The sequence below is a fragment of the Hyla sarda genome, chromosome 3 (assembly GCF_029499605.1).
Source record: "Hyla sarda isolate aHylSar1 chromosome 3, aHylSar1.hap1, whole genome shotgun sequence".
In the NCBI taxonomy this organism is placed as follows: domain Eukaryota; kingdom Metazoa; phylum Chordata; class Amphibia; order Anura; family Hylidae; genus Hyla; species Hyla sarda.
In genome coordinates this window covers 177,450,279-177,468,226 of record NC_079191.1, presented here as the reverse complement: position 1 = coordinate 177,468,226, position 17,948 = coordinate 177,450,279, and the positions used below count along the sequence as shown (strand labels likewise).

Below are 17,948 nucleotides of genomic sequence, written 5' to 3'. Positions count from 1 at the left end.
ATTCACTAACTACAGTATATTAGTTCCTGTTGTTACTGTGTGTGTCATGCCTGATGAAAAAAACCTGATCAGTTTTGAAACGCGTTGCATGGATTTTTAATCTAATAAACCTATTTGTCAAGAGACTAATCGGAGTGGTATCCTACTTGTGGCCGCACAATTCATCTCTGGCTTTCTATCTCCTTCTATTGTTCTATTACATGCTTGCTTGTCATCGTGGGAGCCACAGCAGCCACTATTTCTGTTTCTGCCTTTGGAGTGTTGTGCCTCGTACACATCAGTTGAGTGGGTTTATTCATAGCAATTAACCACTACCGTTGCTATCAGATTTCACACAGGGGAGCACTCCTTGTTCTTTTTGTGCTTTTATTTCATTGCCTTCTATGGCCAAATAGAGTCACCTATTCTTTATTTCAAAAGCGTTTTTTAGTGTTCCGAATGGAGTCACTGGGTGACTCTGTTTGGCCATAGAAGCTGCTCCCAGTATACACCAGTATGCCATTTTCGACTGCTGACCGATACCCGTAACTGGGCATTAACCTAGTATAACACTACCCTAATAGATAATAAAACAATTAACTCCTCAATCATCAATGTATAAAGGATATCAACGACATTAATCCACTTTGTTCTATTTCTGTACTTATTGGAAGTCTGTACTCTCTGTGGTCCAGGTGGTGATCAAGCATGGATCAGCGGTAAACTGGTGGCTCCTGTCCCTGTTATAGGTGGCAAACAGCTCATCACTGCCCCTTTGCCCCATACATCTCTCGCCTATCTTCGAGACAAACAGCTGAATTTGCTACATGGCTTTTTTGGGCCAAAAATTCTGTGGCCAGGTGTTAGCTGGGAGTCAAAAGGGAAATCTAATATGCAATAGCTACATGGTATTTTCTTTATTTTGACATTTTTCGGCTCAGTGGTAGTTTTCAAATATCTCACTATGCTCTGGCAATGAAATCTGCTAAGTGCTGTTTATCTAAGGATTTTTATGTCCTGATACGTTTAACCATAGAAGCCAAAGAGGGTGTACTATCTTTGTCTCATGACTTTTGATGTATCCATTAACCGCTATTTTAAACCTGGGTTTTCCAGCTGTTGCACTACTATATTTCCTATCTGTCCTGAGAGCTGTAGGGATGATGGGAGTTGTAGTCTTGCAATAATAGGAGAGTTAGTGGTTGGGGAACACTGCCTATTGAATGCAGTCTCCAGGGTGCCAGCCATATCATATTTTAGAGCACTTCACATTTTCTAATTGACTTTAACCTGTAGAGGACACAGGATGTACCTGTATGCCCTGGCTGCCTGGTACTTGGGGCACCAGGACATACATGTACTCCCCGAATCTCTAACAGACTATGAAGCAAGCTTCTATCAGCTGCCAGGGATCCACCACAAATGGCGGGCATCAGTACTGATGCCCGCCATTAACACTTCAGACTTCATGATCAAGAAGGATTACAGAATTTAAAGTATTATGGAGGCTTTGAGAGAATCATCAGACCACTCTGGCTCTGCTCACCTTTTGGTAGACCATAGAAGTAAATTGACGATATCATTGATTAGTGTTTTGCTAATGCATAGCACAGAGCAAAAAAAAAAGGTTGTAATAGATGTGAAAAAGCCCTTTCGTCAATAATAAAAAAAAATAATCAACCACTTTTTACAAATAAAAAAATGTAAAAAAAAAAAATAAGATTTGGCATCGCTACATGCGCCAATGTCCGAACTAATATAATTTTAATGATCCTGTAGAGTGAACAGGTAAGCGTACAAAAAATACCAAAGGCCAAAAACTAGTCCCTATTAGTTCTTACTAGTACTTAGCCCTTATATGGGTTTGTGGATAGAAAAATAAAGGATTTATAGCTCTTAAAAGGAGAGGAAGAAAAACAGAAAAAGCAAAAAATGAAAATGTGTTGTGTTCTTAAGGAGTTAAAAACAACGAAAACATTTAAAACCACAAATGAAAGAGACCCCAGAAGTACGACGCATGCGCAGTGAACACATCCGGTAGGGGACAGCGCCTGCGCCGTAGGCAAGCTTTGGACATCATGCCGGGCATGCGCGTTACGTCCTGTCCCTGCCCCTGGCTCGCGTTTCCCGTCAGCTTGGTTGCGCAGGCTCACTGAAGAGTCGGTGTGATGGCGGCCGCGGTGTTGGCCGAAGGCTCGGCGGTGCCCGGTTATACTGGCGTTATTCATAACGGTCATGCAGTGCCCTCTACCTCTGGAACTAGTGTGGGGCCTGCAGCTTGGAACCGTTCACTAGAAAGGGCTCTCGAGGAGGCTGCGGTGACCGGGTCCCTGAATCTAAGCGGCAGGAAATTGAGAGAGTTTCCGCGGAGCGCAGCGAGACAGGATCTAAGTGACACAACACAAGCGGGTGAGTGTCCGGGGAACTGGCAGGAAGTGCGGGGGGCACGGCAGTCGGTGGGGCTTGGTGACAGCGATGTGTCCGTGGTGTGCGGGGGAGGCGGAAGACGCCCTGGTGGACACCGCTGACAGCAGGTGCCTGGGGATAACCGTGTATATGTTGTGTTATACCATGGATCTTTCCGTGATAATAGATGTAATGTAACTGTACAAGACAGCAATGTCACTTGGTGATAGGGCATTACCTAGAAGTTGTCTCAACTGTGTTATGGCACTGCCAGTGTAGCCTGGTGTCTTCTCAACTGTATGGTGGCACTGCCAGTGTAAGCCTGATGTCTTCTCAACTGTATGGTGGCACTGCCAGTGTAAGCCTGGTGTCTTCTCAACTGTATGGTGGCACTGCCAGTGTAGCCTGGTGTCTTCTCAACTGTATGGTGGCACTGCCAGTGTAAGCCTGATGTCTTCTCAACTGTATGGTGGCACTGCCAGTGTAAGCCTGGTGTCTTCTCAACTGTATGGTGGCACTGCCAGTGTAGCCTGGTGTCTTCTCAACTGTATGGTGGCACTGCCAGTGTAAGCCTGATGTCTTCTCAATTGTATGGTGGCACTGCCAGTGTAGCCTGGTGTCTTCTCAACTGTATGGTGGCACTGCCAGTGTAAGCCTGATGTCTTCTCAACTGTATGGTGGCACTGCCAGTGTAAGCCTGATGTCTTCTCAACTGTATGGTGGCACTGCCAGTGTAAGCCTGGTGTCTTCTCAACTGTATGGTGGCGCTGCCAGTGTAAGCCTGGTGTCTTCTCAACTGTATGGTGGCACTGCTAGTGTAAGCCTGGTGTCTCCTCAACTGTATGGTGGCACTGCCAGTGTAAGCCTGGTGTCTCCTCAACTTTATGGTGGCACTGCCAGTGTAAGCCTGGTGTCTCCTCAACTTTATGATGGCACTGCCAGTGTAAGCCTGGTGTCTTCTCAACTGTATGATGGCACTGCCAGTGTAAGCTTGGTGTCTCCTCAACTGTATGGTGGCACTGCCAGTGTAAGCCTGGTGTCTTCTCAACTGTATGATGGCACTGCCAGTGTAAGCTTGGTGTCTCCTCAACTGTATGGTGGCACTGCCAGTGTAAGCCTGGTGTCTCCTCAACTGTATGGTGGCGCTGCCAGTGTAAGCCTGGTGTCTTCTCAACTGTATGGTGGCGCTGCCAGTGTAAGCCTGGTGTCTTCTCAACTGTGTGATGACACTGCCAGTGTAAGCCTGGTGTCTCCTCAACTGTATGATGGCGCTGCCAGTGTAAGCCTGGTGTCTCCTCAACTGTATGGTGGCGCTGCCAGTGTAATCCTGGTGTCTTCTCAACTGTATGATGGCACTGCCGGTGTGATTCTGCTTTCTCCTCGGCTGTATGATGGCACTGCCGGTGTGAGTCTGATGTCTCCTCGGCTGTATGATGGCACTGCCGGTGTGATTCTGCTTTCTCCTCGGCTGTATGATGGCCCTCCCGGTGTGTGTCTGCTTTCTCCTCGGCTGTATGATGGCACTGCCGGTGTGAGTCTGATGTCTCCTCGGTTGTATGATGGCACTGCCGGTGTGAGTCTGCTTTCCCCTTGGCTGTATGATGGCACTGCCGGTGTGAGTCTGCTTTCTCCTTGGCTGTATGATGGCACTGCCGGTGTGAGTCTGCTGTCTCCTCGGCTGTATGATGGCCCTCCCGGTGTGTGTCTGCTTTCTCCTCGGCTGTATGATGGCACTGCCGGTGTGAGTCTGCTGTCTCCTCGGCTGTATGATGGCACTGCCGGTGTGAGTCTGCTGTCTCCTCGGCTGTATGATGGCACTGCCGGTGTGAGTCTGCTTTCTCCTTGGCTGTATGATGGCACTGCCGGTGTGAGTCTGCTTTCTCCTTGGCTGTATGATGGCACTGCCGGTGTGAGTCTGCTGTCTCCTCGGCTGTATGATGGCACTGCCGGTGTGAGTCTGCTTTCTCCTTGGCTGTATGATGGCACTGCCGGTGTGAGTCTGCTTTCTCCTTGGCTGTATGATGGCACTGCCGGTGTGAGTCTATCTCCTCAGCTGTATGGTGACACTGTCATTTTGAGCCTGGCCTTTCCTCAAGAGTTTGGCATTTATGCTTATACCACACTGATACCAACTTGTTATTGTCTCCTCTTTATTGCTGTGGCAGGTGCATAGCTGGTATTTGTAGGAAAGTATGTGGCACTGGTGGATCATACAACCATATCTGTTGAAAGAAACAAAACCCCTGGGTTGTATTGTACAGCAAGTGCTGCTGCTCCAGAGTCATATAATGTAGGATTGATACATATGATTGTTTCACTCGATGTCACAAATGTCACATTCTTTTTACATTGTTAAAAGATCTTACTCTAAGGGTGCGTTCACACGGAGTAAATGAAGAGTAATTCTCGCTGAAAAATTTACGGGTGGAAATGTATTTATTTATTTTTTTTGCGAAATTCGTGGGAAATTCGCGCACATTTTGCACGGACATGGGGGGGAAAGAAGTGAAGGGTTTTTCAGCTATTTCTGCGCAAATTGCGTGCGAATTGCACGCAAATTGCCCGCGAATTGCGCACGAAAACGATGTCGGGCGGATTTTTTTTTATCATTGACTTCAATTGATTTCTGCTAGTGGATTCCGTTTGAAGAATGAACATGTTCGTTCTTCAAGCGGAACGGAATTCAGCGTCGGAATTCTGCTAGCGGAATTTCCGCAGTGTGAACAGGACAGCAGAAATAACATTAAAGTCAATGGGCAGAGGAGATGTGCATTAGTTTGTAGCGGAGAATTCAAGAGGAATTACTTGAGTAAATTCCTCTTGAATTACTCTGTGTGGACGCACCTTGATGCTTATAGAAGAACATTGTTGTACAGCACTCTCTTCTAGTAGCTGTTTTGAAGAAACTTTATTCTTCTTAACAGCCTTGAAATTTATATTCCAATTTTAGCTCCTGGTGGTTAATTAGGGCCTCGTTCACATGAAGTTTTTCATGTAAGTTTAGCAGGTAAACAGTAAAAGTTACTGAAGTATATCCTAAATATATCTAAAGTAGTTCTTACTGATATGATAGATTTGACTAGATGTTTTGGTTGGATTTCCTCCTCTACACCTTATTAACATTACTATATATTTAAGCTGTTTTATGTTTAGGGTGATAACCTGACTTTAACCTGGTCTGGTTTATTTTATTTTTTTATTGGCTTACGACTTGTGTACATGTTCTGGATTATCATCATTTTATTCCACTTTAAGCTGTATAATGTAAATTTGTGTTAATGCTGTGTGCCATGCATATGTTCTCATAATAAAAAAAAAATCGGCTAATGTTAACCTATAGATACATTGGGGAGATTTATCAAAACCTGTGCAGAGGAAAAGTTGCCTAGTTGCCCATAGCAACCAATCAGATCCCTTCTTATGTTTTTGACAAGGCCTCTGGTAAATGAAAGAAACAATCTGATTGGTTGCTATAGGCAACTAGGCAACTTTCCTCTACACAGGTTTTGATAAATCTCCCCCATTCTCTTTAAACAAAATTCAAGAGTGTACTTTGGTTGAGCCAGTTTACATTAGTAATGCTGCAAAAGAGGGCGGAAGCCTATGCTCTTACCCGTATGGAATTCTTTGAAGGGAACATGTGACTAGTTTTATGCTGCCTGAACCATGGGTAACATAAAACACTGGCAGACTCTTATTACTGTAATCATAGTAGGCCAGAAACTGTGTCATGGCAGTATTCAGCCCTGATATATAGATTTCTCTATATGCAAAAAGGCAAGATCTATCTATCGAAGGCCAAGGCACAGCCTCAATTCCTCCAAGCCCCATTCCCAGCAAAAGTTACTTCCATGATCACTATGAAAGGACACAACCGTTCAGGATCAATCATAGATCACTTTGATAACTTTCAGTGCTTCATGCTGGTTCAGGCAGCATGAAACTAATGGCAGATTTACTTTAAAGGGGTTATCCAGTGAAAATATTTATTTCTCCTATATGCCCCGACTGCTGGAATGAAAATTTAACTTGCCTTCCAAACCTCCCCGATGTCACTGGAATCTGTCTCCTGTCCACAGTCGTCATCCGTTTTTTTGGGGCCTGATGGGTCACACTATGCTCAGCTAATCCGCAGCCAGAAGAAGGCCTGGTCCGTGCCTGTTAAGTCACAGCCGTTCAGCCTATCACCACGGCGGGACATTACGGAGGTCGGTGACTAGCTGAGCACAGTGTGACGTATTTTGCCCCAAAAGCTGGAAGAAAGCCAAAGATGAGGGAGCTTTGGGAGGTAACTTAAATTTATTGCTCTTATTTCAGCAGCACAGGCATTTAGGAGAAGTAAAGATTTTTGCTGAATAACCTTTAAAGGAAAACTTGCCATTAGTTAAAGGGGTACTCCATGTTTTTTTTAAATAAACTGGTGCCAAAAAGTTGAACTGATTTGAAAATCACTTCTATTTAAAAATCTTAACCCTTCCAGTACTTATCAGCTGTTGTATGCTACAGAGGAAGTTGTATAGTTATTTTCTGTCCGACCACAGTGCTCTATGCTGACACCTCTGTCCATGTAAGGAACTGTCCAGAGCATGAACAAATCCCCATAGCAAACCTATCCTGTTATGGACAATTCCTGATGTGGACATAGGTGGCACCAGAGAGCACTATGGTAAGACTGAAAAGAACTATACAACTTCCTTTGTAGTATATAGCATATGATATGTACTGGAAGGATTAAGATTTTTAAATAGAAGTAATTTACAAATCTGTATAACTTTCTGGCACCAGTTGATTTGAAACAAAATGTTTTCCACCAGAGTACCCCTTTAATGCTTCCTGAACCAGCATGATGCACTGACAGGCTCCTTTATCACAGCGATCTATGATTCATCCTGAACGGTTTTGTCATTTCAGGATGACCATGGAAGTATATAGGAAAAATCACTGGATTACCCCTTCAAATTGTCACTTTACTGTCAACATAATTTAAAGTGTAGCTCCCACCAAGTAATATATAATATAATCTGTCCCTACCTATTAGTAATCTAGCCCTAACCCCCTACCTGGCTTTAAAAAAAATTAAATCGCTTTAATAGAGCAGATTTAGTGCTTCTAAATCTGCTCTATAAAGCAGGGCAGGAAGCAGCGCGTCCCAGCAAGCGCAACGTCACTGATGCCTTGCTGGGCGCTTGCTTCCGCCCTCAGATCGTCTATGCAGCGCTTCTGTCGGGAGCGCGCATAGATGATCTGCCAATAGCACGGCAGGCAGCTCCGGGGTCTCCTCCTCCCTGTTTACCTGTGCATGTGCTATCCAGGGAGGAGGAGTAGAGGAGCATCGCCGGCCTGCCGTGCACGATAATACTGCCGAGACCCGGGACCGATTACAATAATGGTAGCTATTCTAAATAACTTACCCATCCGGAGGATCAGCGCAGCAATGAGTGCGAGCGCTGCCTCCGGACAGGGTAACGGGGGCGGGCGGGGCCGCGCGCGAGGCCAGTGGAGCTGGCCAATGCGCGTAGCCCCAGTTATCAGTGTGCTTGCTCTCGCCTGTTTGATTGACAGGCGGGAGCGAGCACAGCAGTGCCTGGATTTCGACTCATTGCCAGGCTGAAATGAGTCGAAATCCAGTAGTGACGTCACTGCTGAATGCATTCGGCCACTAGGAGGGCGACCCCTAGTGGCCGAATTTAAAAGTGATTTTAAACTTGTTTAAAATCACTTTTTTTAATTAAAGTATATTAGAGATATGTTGTAGTACTTAAGTACTACAACATATCAATTTTTTTACTTCATGACAGTGCCCATTTAAATATATAAAAAGTACAGGTGAATGTAAAAATAATAATGTTATATATCCTATCACAGAAAAACTCTCCTTTGCTATTCTTACTTTCCCTACTAAGATTCTACCTTTCAGCAGAAATTCACATGCCGTCAGTGGTGACGTTGCAGTGTTGCTCCTCGCACGAGTCTCTTTATATGCATCCATATACACAAGCATCAGTTTATCCTAAACAGTCACCTGAAATGACCAACACACTTAGGGTGCATCCACACCACGTTTTTGTTATACAGTTTCAAGTTAAAAGCCGTACAGAACTGTATAGAAAACTGTATGCATTGACTTAACATTATAAACTGTATGTCAAAAGCATCATCTGGTGTAGGCTGGGTTCACACTACGTTTTTCACCTACGGTTCCCGCATATGTTTTCTATCAAAAACCGTATGGGAAAAAAACGGATGGAACAGTATTGGAAAAAGTAAACCGTATGCATTTTTAAACAGTATACTGTTTTTAAAAGTGCATACAGTTCCGTCAGTTTTTATTTTAAAAAAACCATATGTTTTTGAAAATTTTGTCCATTTTTAATGGGAGGGGTCTTGTGTGGGGACTTTAGGATTCGCATGTGCACAGTAAAAACGTATATGTTTTTCCCGTATGGAACCGTATACATGTGCGTTTCCCATTGACGTCCATGTTGAAAAAAAACCTATGCGGTTGCAGTACGGTTTTTAAACCGGAGTCAAAACCGTGGTTGACCACAATTTTGTCTCTTGTTTAAAAACCGTACTGCAACCGCATACATTTTTTTTTTTAACAATGACGTCAATGGGAAACGCACATGTATACGGTTCCATATGGGAAAAACGTATACGTTTTTATTTTGCACATGCACATTTGAATCCTAAAGTCCCCACACAAGACCCCTCCCATTAAAAATGGACAAAATTTTCAAAAACATATGGGTTTTTTTCTATAAAAACAGTATACTGTTAAACGCATACGGTTTACTTTTTCCCATACTGTTCCATCCGTTTTTTTGCCATACGGTTATCTTTAGAAAAACGGATTGAAAACAGTATGGCAAAAACGTGAAGTGAACCCAGCCTAAGTCCGTTTTGCATCTCATACAGTTTTGTACAGTTTTTTTACCCGTATCCAAAACTGGAGTCTACCACGTTTCTTGGTCCGGGTGAAAAACTGTATTAAACTGTATACGTTTTTTTTTAACATGGGAGTCAATGGGATCCGTACAGAACTGTGTGTGCGTAAGGTTCTATCAGGTTTTCACCATACGGTTTTTGACTTTGCACAGTTTTTTTTTTTTTTTGAATTTCAATCAAACAAGTGAAACTTTATTCAAAATGGAGTGAAAAGTTAAAAATGTATACGTTTTTTTTTTTCTTAAAAAACGGATGCAACCGTACATCATTTTTCAAACAGTACAGTAACCCCTCGACCTACGATGGCCCCGACATATGATAAAATCAACATACGATGGCCTCTCAGAGGCCATCGCATGTCGATGTCAGCATCGACATACGATGCTTTTATATGTCGGGGCCATCGCATTAACTGCTATCCGACAGCGCAAAATGCTTAAGCTGCTGTCTGATAGCAGTTTAAGCATCCCGGGCAGGTTCACTTAACTATCCCCGCTGCTCCGGGTCCACTTTGCGATCCTCCGGTGTCTTGCGTATCTTCTCCAGGGTCCGGGCCTCGCTTTCCGGCGTCGTTATTACGTCACTACGCACGCCGCGCCGGCGCAGCAGCGTAATAACGTCACCTGAAAGCGAGGCCCGGACCCTGCAGAAGATGCGGAAGAAGCCGGAGGATCGCGAAGAAGACACCGGAACAGCGGGACCGCATCGGGAGCCCCTGGAACAGCATCGGGAGCGGTGAGGACCTGGTCCGGAGCGGCGGGGACAGGTAAGTACAGCTTCCTATACTTTACATTGTACGAATCCCTCAACATACGATGGATTCGACAAACGATGGCTCGTTTGGAACGAATTACCATCGTATGTTGAGGGACCACTGTATATGGTTTTCAACCGTATATGGGTTAACATTTGTACACACATTTTGATACAGTTTAGTCCGGTTTTGAGGAATCCGTTCATCAAAAACCTGATACAGGAACCGTAAAGCAAAAAACGTGGTGTGAATGCAGCCTTACATGGATGACATAATAACCTATAGGTGACTGATTCATCACAGCTTGGTTTAACATAGACTTGCAAGCTTTTCCGATGGATATGGAGATACAAACATGTGACCAAGGCTTTTACTTGTTTCATTTAGTTGTTGAGTGAAAAGAATTTGTCTGAATGTTTAGGAGCAGAGAGATTATCTGGACTAAACATTAGGTCATTGATTAAACAGTGGATGACATGACTACAGGTCGTGACCCAGATAGTGCTGGACACAGTTTATATGGGGAGTCCATCCTCACAATTCCACTGTGGATTGTGCTGCATCGGATTTCACCTTTTATATATTGAAGGAAAAATAATCCACTGAATATCGCAACAATGCGAGCATGCTGCAGTTATTAGAATGCTTGTTTTACCATACAAATCTTTTCTGGTATATGTGGATGGGCGCGACAAAACACCATCCCCATATGTCATGTTGTGAATTGCTGCAGATTTGCAGTAGATAGTCTGCAGTGTGTGAATTTAGCCTGTGGCTTTTTTTTTTATTTTTTTAGAAAAATGCTATTGTAGTTTTCATGCAGTTTTTTTTTTTTTTTTTAACAAGAAGTGCATTCGGCAGGATTAGAAATGATAAATTGAGTATTCCTTTATCCTCCTTCCATGTCTGGCTTTGGCTCAGACCGCATCAAAAAACGGCAGTATTGGTTTTCTAATGAGCATCATTATCACTGGTTTAAAAAAAATGCTGCTAAGGATCTAATGTTGGTTTCTATCAAAACTATCCAAGTTCTTGATGTACAGTGGTCCCTCAAGTTACAATATTAATCGGTTCCAGGACAATATTAACCGGTTCCATTGTATGTTGAAACCATTGTATGTTGAGACCAGAACTCTATGGAAACCTGGTAATTGGTTCTGAAGCCACCAAAATGTCATCCAAAAATAGGAAAAAGTGAGGATAAATAAGTAGATAACTAATATAGATAACGTAAGTCCTTACATATAAAAGTAAGAAATAGCTGCTGGAAGCTGTAAATGTCAGTGTTTCCCAACCAGGGTGCCTCCAGCTGTTGCAATGCTGGAGGCACCCTGGTTGGGAAACAATGGTTTATGTAGAGAACAGGAGCTTCTTCAGGGTCCTATACAGTACACACAGGCCCTCATTTACTATTCTATACCAGACTTGTTTTGTCGGGTTTTGCTTCAGTCTGCGACACGATGCAACATTTTTTTCCCGACGGACCCGATGTGGATTCTCACAAACGCGAAAAAGGGGCGTTACCCGACATTTCTGAGCTTTCCCACGTATTTATAAAGCTTTCCAACCCGAATGTGTTCAATTGTTGTGGATTTTTTCCCGACAACTCAGAGGAGTTGGAAACCAAGCCAAAAAGATGACAAACAGGATGCGACATAATAATAAATACCAGGGGAAAAAAGCAATCGGGTAAGAAAGCAACATAGACTTACAACCTGATTTTCTAAGTAAATGAGGTCCACAGTGTCCCAAATGGAGCCGCCCTTACTTCGTGTCCAAAAGAGCAGCTAACCCTGGCACAGGTAAGGAGTAGTACAGAACTTGTAGTTCCTCCCTGTACTGTAGGAGGCGCTACCAGACAGCCAGTCAGTGCATACACTTCAGTAATAGAGGTGATTTACCAGTAAAATGCCAATTCTGATTGGTCAGTTCCTCCAGTTGTGACACGTTTCACAGATCTGGACTTAGCATTGTATGTGGAGTCTGGTTTCAAGTTACGATGGTCCAGAAAAGACCATTGTATGTTGAGGCCATTGTAAGTTGAGGGATCACTGTAAATGTTATTAGGGACAACATTCTAATGTACCAGTCTTGGCGCCAGCTACTACTATTATGATTATGATGATTATTATGTAGCTCTCTTCATTAGTGCTCAACCATCAGTTTCATTTTTATTCATAATTATTATGCAATTATTTTTCTGCATTTCAAAGCTACAAATAATTGAAGTATTTGAGCAGCCATATGTTACTCATGGATAGTGAGAATCAGTATGGATAATGCCCATCCTCGGCCACTAGTCGTCCTTTGGGGAGTTGCTGCAAGAACTTTGGCTATGATCTTCTTGAAGGAAATCTGATAAGGCTATGTTCACACTCCAGAATTTGCATGGAATTCCGCAAGAAAATTCTGCATGGATTTATAGCCAATACACTTCAAGGGGATTCCGCTGTCCCATTCACACTGCAGAATTTCTGATGCAGGAATTCCATTGAAATGAATGGGCAATTAATTTCTGCAGAATTCTGTGCAGAAATTCTGCCATGTGAACTTAGCCTAACAGTAAGACAGGTGGAAATGTGGTTGCATATAAAGGGAACAGTGCCAATGGCAATGGATGTGTATGGTGGTGGAAGCTGGTTGGCATACTTTATGTAGTCCCCCTTCAGGCCAGCAGTGGTAAGTAAGTGGCTGGGCAGATGGTTAGGTCATGAAGGGGGGAATTTGCAGTAGGCACAGTAGCATAGACAGTCAGTGAGAAGTTACTAGATGTTCTCTTCATACTCACTATGGGGTCTATACAGCCGATGACCAGCACACTTGGGGGGGAGGGGTGGGGGGGGGGTAGGCCCTTCTGTCTTTATTCACACTTATAGGGTGTATTCTACAGCAGAGTCCTCTGTGCCGTGTCACCTAGGCACATTTGGGGGGCGCTGTGATTTACCATTGTATGTACACTATTTGTGATTTGTCACAGTGACTTTTTTTGCAGTTTTTGGAATAGACTGTGTTCTCATTATTGTGTAGCTATGTCATAATCAAGTTGTTTTTCTTCAGTCATCACAAATTCATTATACAACTTATGGTAAAAAATAGCAAATCCCTCATTTTGTCTCAAATCTACACCAGCCCTGCCTGATCTGGCTTACAAAACTGTCAGGAATAAAAAGTTTTGTGAATTGTTGCAGAAGAGGAACCATATAATGTGGTGTACTAAAGTATAATAAAAAAAAATAAGTGTACTAGCACCATATTTATTGCAAGCTATGCAGCCTTTTAATGTGGTACACCTACACATTGCCAAAGGATAGGGGATAAGATGTCTGATGGTGGGGGCCCGCTGCTGAGACCCCCCGCGAACTCCCTGCAGCACCTGCATTCTATGGGGACATGACGTCACGCCACAACCCCCTCCATTCATGTCTATGGGAGGGGGCGAGACAGCCTTTGGATAGGGGATAAAATGTTTTTGCCCGGAATACCCCTTTCCACTTCCATAAAAAGCATTGTTGGGTATGATGCCATGATGTTAGGCTTGTGCCTGCTTCATTGCACTGTTGTGTTTGTAGAATACATTCTCAGTAGCTTAGTTTATTAGAATTTGTGAACCCTATTTCCTATGGTTGTGGTACTTTTGTACTAGTATTGTTAGCGTCTTAGTTCTTTTAAACAAATGAATATGACTATTATGGGTAAAGAAACTTCTTGAAGCGAGGTCTGGAGACTTCCTGTAGAGAGATGGCTGTGCAAATGAAATCTTAGGTTAGTTATTCTTCATTATCTGCTGATAGAATGCTTTATCGGAGTCTTTTTATGTAAGCAAACTTAGGCTGCATTCACACCACGTTTTTGCAATACAGTTCCCGTATACGTTTTTAATGTGAAAACCGTACAGAGCCAAATTGAAAACCGTATGCATTGACTCTCTATTGAAAACCGTAGGCCAAAAGATGCATCAGGTTGTGTCCGTTTTGCGTCTTATACGGTTTTGTCCGTTTTTTTTTTTTCCCGTACCAAAACTGTAGTCTACCACGTTTTTTGGTCCGGGTGAAAAACTGTATTAAACCGTATACGTTTTTTTTGTTAAAATGGGAGTTGATGGGAACCGTACAGAACTGTATGTGCGTACGGTTCCATCCGGTTTTCACCATACGGTTTTTGACTATGCACATGTTTTTTTTTTTTTCTTGGAATTTCAATCAAACAAGTGAAACTTTATTCAAAATGGAGTGAAAAGTTAAAAACGGATACTTTTTTTTTCTTACAAAACGGATGCAACCGGACATCATTTTGCATACTGTATACGGTTTTAACTGTATATGGGTTGAAATTTGTACACACGTTTTGATACAGTTTAGTCCGGTTTTGAGGAATCCGTTTTTCATCAAAAACCTGATACAGGAACCGTATTGCAAAAACGTGGTGTGAATGCACCCTTACCTTAGGGCAGTGTTTCCCAACCAGGGTGCCTCCAGCTGTTGCAAAACTACAACTCCCAGCATGCCCGGACAGCCTTCGGCTGTCCGGGCATGTTGGGAGTTGTAGTTTTGCAACAGCTGGAGGCACCCTGGTTGGGAAACACTGCCTTAGGCTGGGTTCACACCACGTTTTGTTAAATACGGTTCCCGTATATGGCTGGGAGGAGGGGGGGGCGGGGCTTAATCGCGGCGCCCGCACTCAGCCGTATTCGGCAACCGTATTTAATGTATGTCTATGAGCCGACCGGAGTGAACCGCACCCTCCGGTCGGCTTCGTTTTCGGCTGTATGCGGTTTCCCGACCGCAGGCAAAAACGTGGTCGACCGTTTTTTGCCTATGGTCGGGAAACCGCATAATGCCCAAAACGAAGCCGACCGGAGGCTGCGGTTCACTCTGCTCGGCTCATAGACATGCATTAAATACGGTTGCCGAATACGGCTGAGTGCTGCCCCCCCCCCCCCCCCCCCTCCCAGCCATATGGGAAACCAATAAAGGCTGTGAGTCTCATGTGTAAGGCTTCTTGGTAATTTGTGGCTTTTGTGCCTATTGTAATTAGTGTAAATGTAAACTGTATTCATACATCCTTTCAAGCTGCCTTGGCCATTTGACACAGTACGAAACATGTGAATCAGCCAGACTGGTGTACAGATGTGCAGCTCAATGTGCCAGCTACCCTCTGGAAGAACAGCTTGGCTGCGCTCCAGTATAGGTTGCACTTAGTTTTGGCATGTGAGTATATAAGGGAAAGAAGAAATAGTGTTGAGCATAATGACATCCTTCCACCTGCTTGCCAGGCGTTGCTCATTCATGAAGACATGCTTCCTTTTTGCCCTAGAAATGCACAGCATTATATGCGGTCACTTCCTTTTCAAGACAATGTGTTCTGGTACATGTTTGCTGTACAGACCCTAGAGAATTATAGCTTACAGGGTGTCTGTGATATTGTGCAGGTCATTTTGCCTTTCCCAGATTCTAAGTCTATGTTCACATTTGAGTCATGGCTCCTTTTCGGAAGCTCTGTTCACAGAATCCTTTGAAATAGCGGGACACGAAAAGAGATGTAAAAAAACATACAGCAAGCAGTAATTTGTTTCTTTGCTCAAATCCTTGTAATAAACGAACACCAGATAGACCCCATTAACCCCTTACGGACTCAGCCTATTTTCACCTCATTTTCGTTTTAGCATTTTTGCTTTATCCTCCTTCCTTTCCAAAAATCATAACTCTTTTAATTTTGCACCTACAAACCCATAGAAGGGCTTGTTTTTTGCGCCACCAATTGTACTTTGCAATGACATCACTTATTTTAGAATATAACCTTCGGCGAAACCAAAAACAAAATATTTGTGGGGTGAAAAAACACCATTTTGTAACTTTTGGGGGCTCCCGTTTCTACGCAGTGCAATATTTGGTAAAAATGACACCTTATCTTTATTCTGTAGGTCCATACGATTACAAGGATACCCAATTTATGTAGGTTTTATTTTAATACTTAAAAAATTTTGTTAACTACCCATATTTATCGGCGTATAACACGCACTGGCGTATAACATGCACCCCCATTTTAATAGGGAAATGTAAGTAAAAAAAAAAAATACATATAAGATAAATGACAGACTAAATGCCATATCATCCCTCTTTGATTTTGCCTGAACTTCAGTTTGGTCCCTCCTTCCAGTGCCATATCATTCCTCCCCTTTTACCAGCCCCTGTGCCACATTTACACCCATCCCTTCCCCCCTTACCCTCTCATCAAGCCCGCCTCTAATCATGCCCCCTTCTCATCATGCCCCCTTCTCAGCTTCCCCCCCCCCCCCCCGTTTTTGATATATATTTTTCCCATCTTCCTTACCTAGCCGTGCTCGGCAGGCCAGGTCCGGTGTCGGGTCTTGCGGGCTGCGGTCAGTGAAGCAGGATGAGTGACGTCCTCTGCCGGCTGCACAGCATCAGGGACGTCACTCATCATTCGCTGCAGCGCCGCTTGTTTAACTTCAGCAGCCCAACCGCAGCCACCTTAGAATAGTCACAGCGGCAGCAGCATTGAATGAGTGATGTCCCTGATTCTGTGCAGCGGAGCTAGCAGAGGACATCACTCATCCTGCTTCACTGACCGCAGCCCGCAAGACCCGACACCGGACCTGGCCTGCCGAGCACGGCTAGATAAGGAAGATGGGGGAAAAAACAATACAATAAAAAGCAAGGGGGAAAGGGAGGAAAAAAACAAAGCAGGAGCCCCACGCTGGTCACTGATTTAAGGTGGCTGCGGCCAGGCTGCTAATCCTTAACAAGCAGTTAAATCAGTGACAAATATTTATTGGCGTATAACAGACTTTTTGCCTTGAATTTAAGTTTTAAATGTGCGTGTTATATGCCGATAAATACGGTACATGCACCAAAATTTGTATGTTTAAAATGGTCATCTTATGACCCCTATAATGTTTTTTGCGCTGTCATCTGTAGTTTGTGTGTGTGTGTATATATATATATATATATATATATATATATATATATATATATAATTTTTTTTTTTTTGTTTTGATGGAACTTTTTGATCGCTTTTTATTAATATTTTTATGGTATATGAAGTGACCAAAAATGCACAATTTTGGACTTTGGTATTTTTACGTGTACGCCATCAACTGTGTGGTTTAGCTAAGCTAATATTTTAATAGTTCGGACATTTACGCACGCAGCGGTACCACATATGATTGTTTATTCTTTATTACATTATTTTATTTAAAAAATGGGAAAAGGGGGTGATTTAAATTTTTAATAGGGAAGGGGTTAATGAACTTTTATTGACTAAACTGTATCAAAACGTGCGTACAAATTATAATCCGTATACGGTTTGAAAAATTATGTCCGGATGCATCCATTTTTTTCAAAAGAGAAAACATATACGTTTTTTAACTTTTCATTCCATTATGAATTTTTTTGATTGATATTCCAAAACTGTATGATGAAAACCTTATGGAACCGTACGCACATACGGTTCTGTACAGTTCCCATTGACTCCCATTTTAACAAAAAAAGTATACCTTTTTAATACGGTTTTTCACCCGGACCAAAAACCGTGGTAGGCTTTGGTTTTGGGTACCGGAAAAAAACTGACAAAACTGTTGATGCAATACGAACACAACCCGATTAATCTTTTGGCATCCAGTTTTCAATATGGTTCCGTACAGTATTCAAATTGAAAACGTATATGGGAACTGTATTACAAAAACGTGGTGTGAACCCAGCCTAACATGTCGAGGACTCGCTGCATATTCTCCATCCAGATTTGTGGGTAGAAACCCAGCAGCATATTAGGGTTTTGAAGATTTCAACAAATCCTATCCACATGCTCTGGAAAAAGAATTCACATGGACATTGTACAGCAG

The 17,948-nt window shown here is 43.1% G+C and overlaps 1 protein-coding gene across 6 annotated transcripts in view; it reads left to right on the top strand.

The window, feature by feature from the left end:
• Window positions 1–2,038: 2,038 nt before the first annotated feature.
• The window catches only part of LRCH3 (leucine rich repeats and calponin homology domain containing 3), a 102,571-nt gene continuing 86,661 nt past the window's right edge, over window positions 2,039–17,948 (top strand). For 3 of the 6 annotated variants that reach the window (XM_056565580.1, XM_056565581.1, XM_056565578.1), the window contains exon 1: window positions 2,040–2,388. In XM_056565580.1, the coding sequence (XP_056421555.1) occupies window positions 2,148–2,388 (241 nt within the window). In that variant the 5' untranslated portion in view covers window positions 2,040–2,147. Of the gene's footprint in view, window positions 2,389–17,948 lie in introns of all 6 variants that reach the window. The other 3 variants (XM_056565582.1, XM_056565583.1, XM_056565579.1) reach the window with 2 other exon arrangements.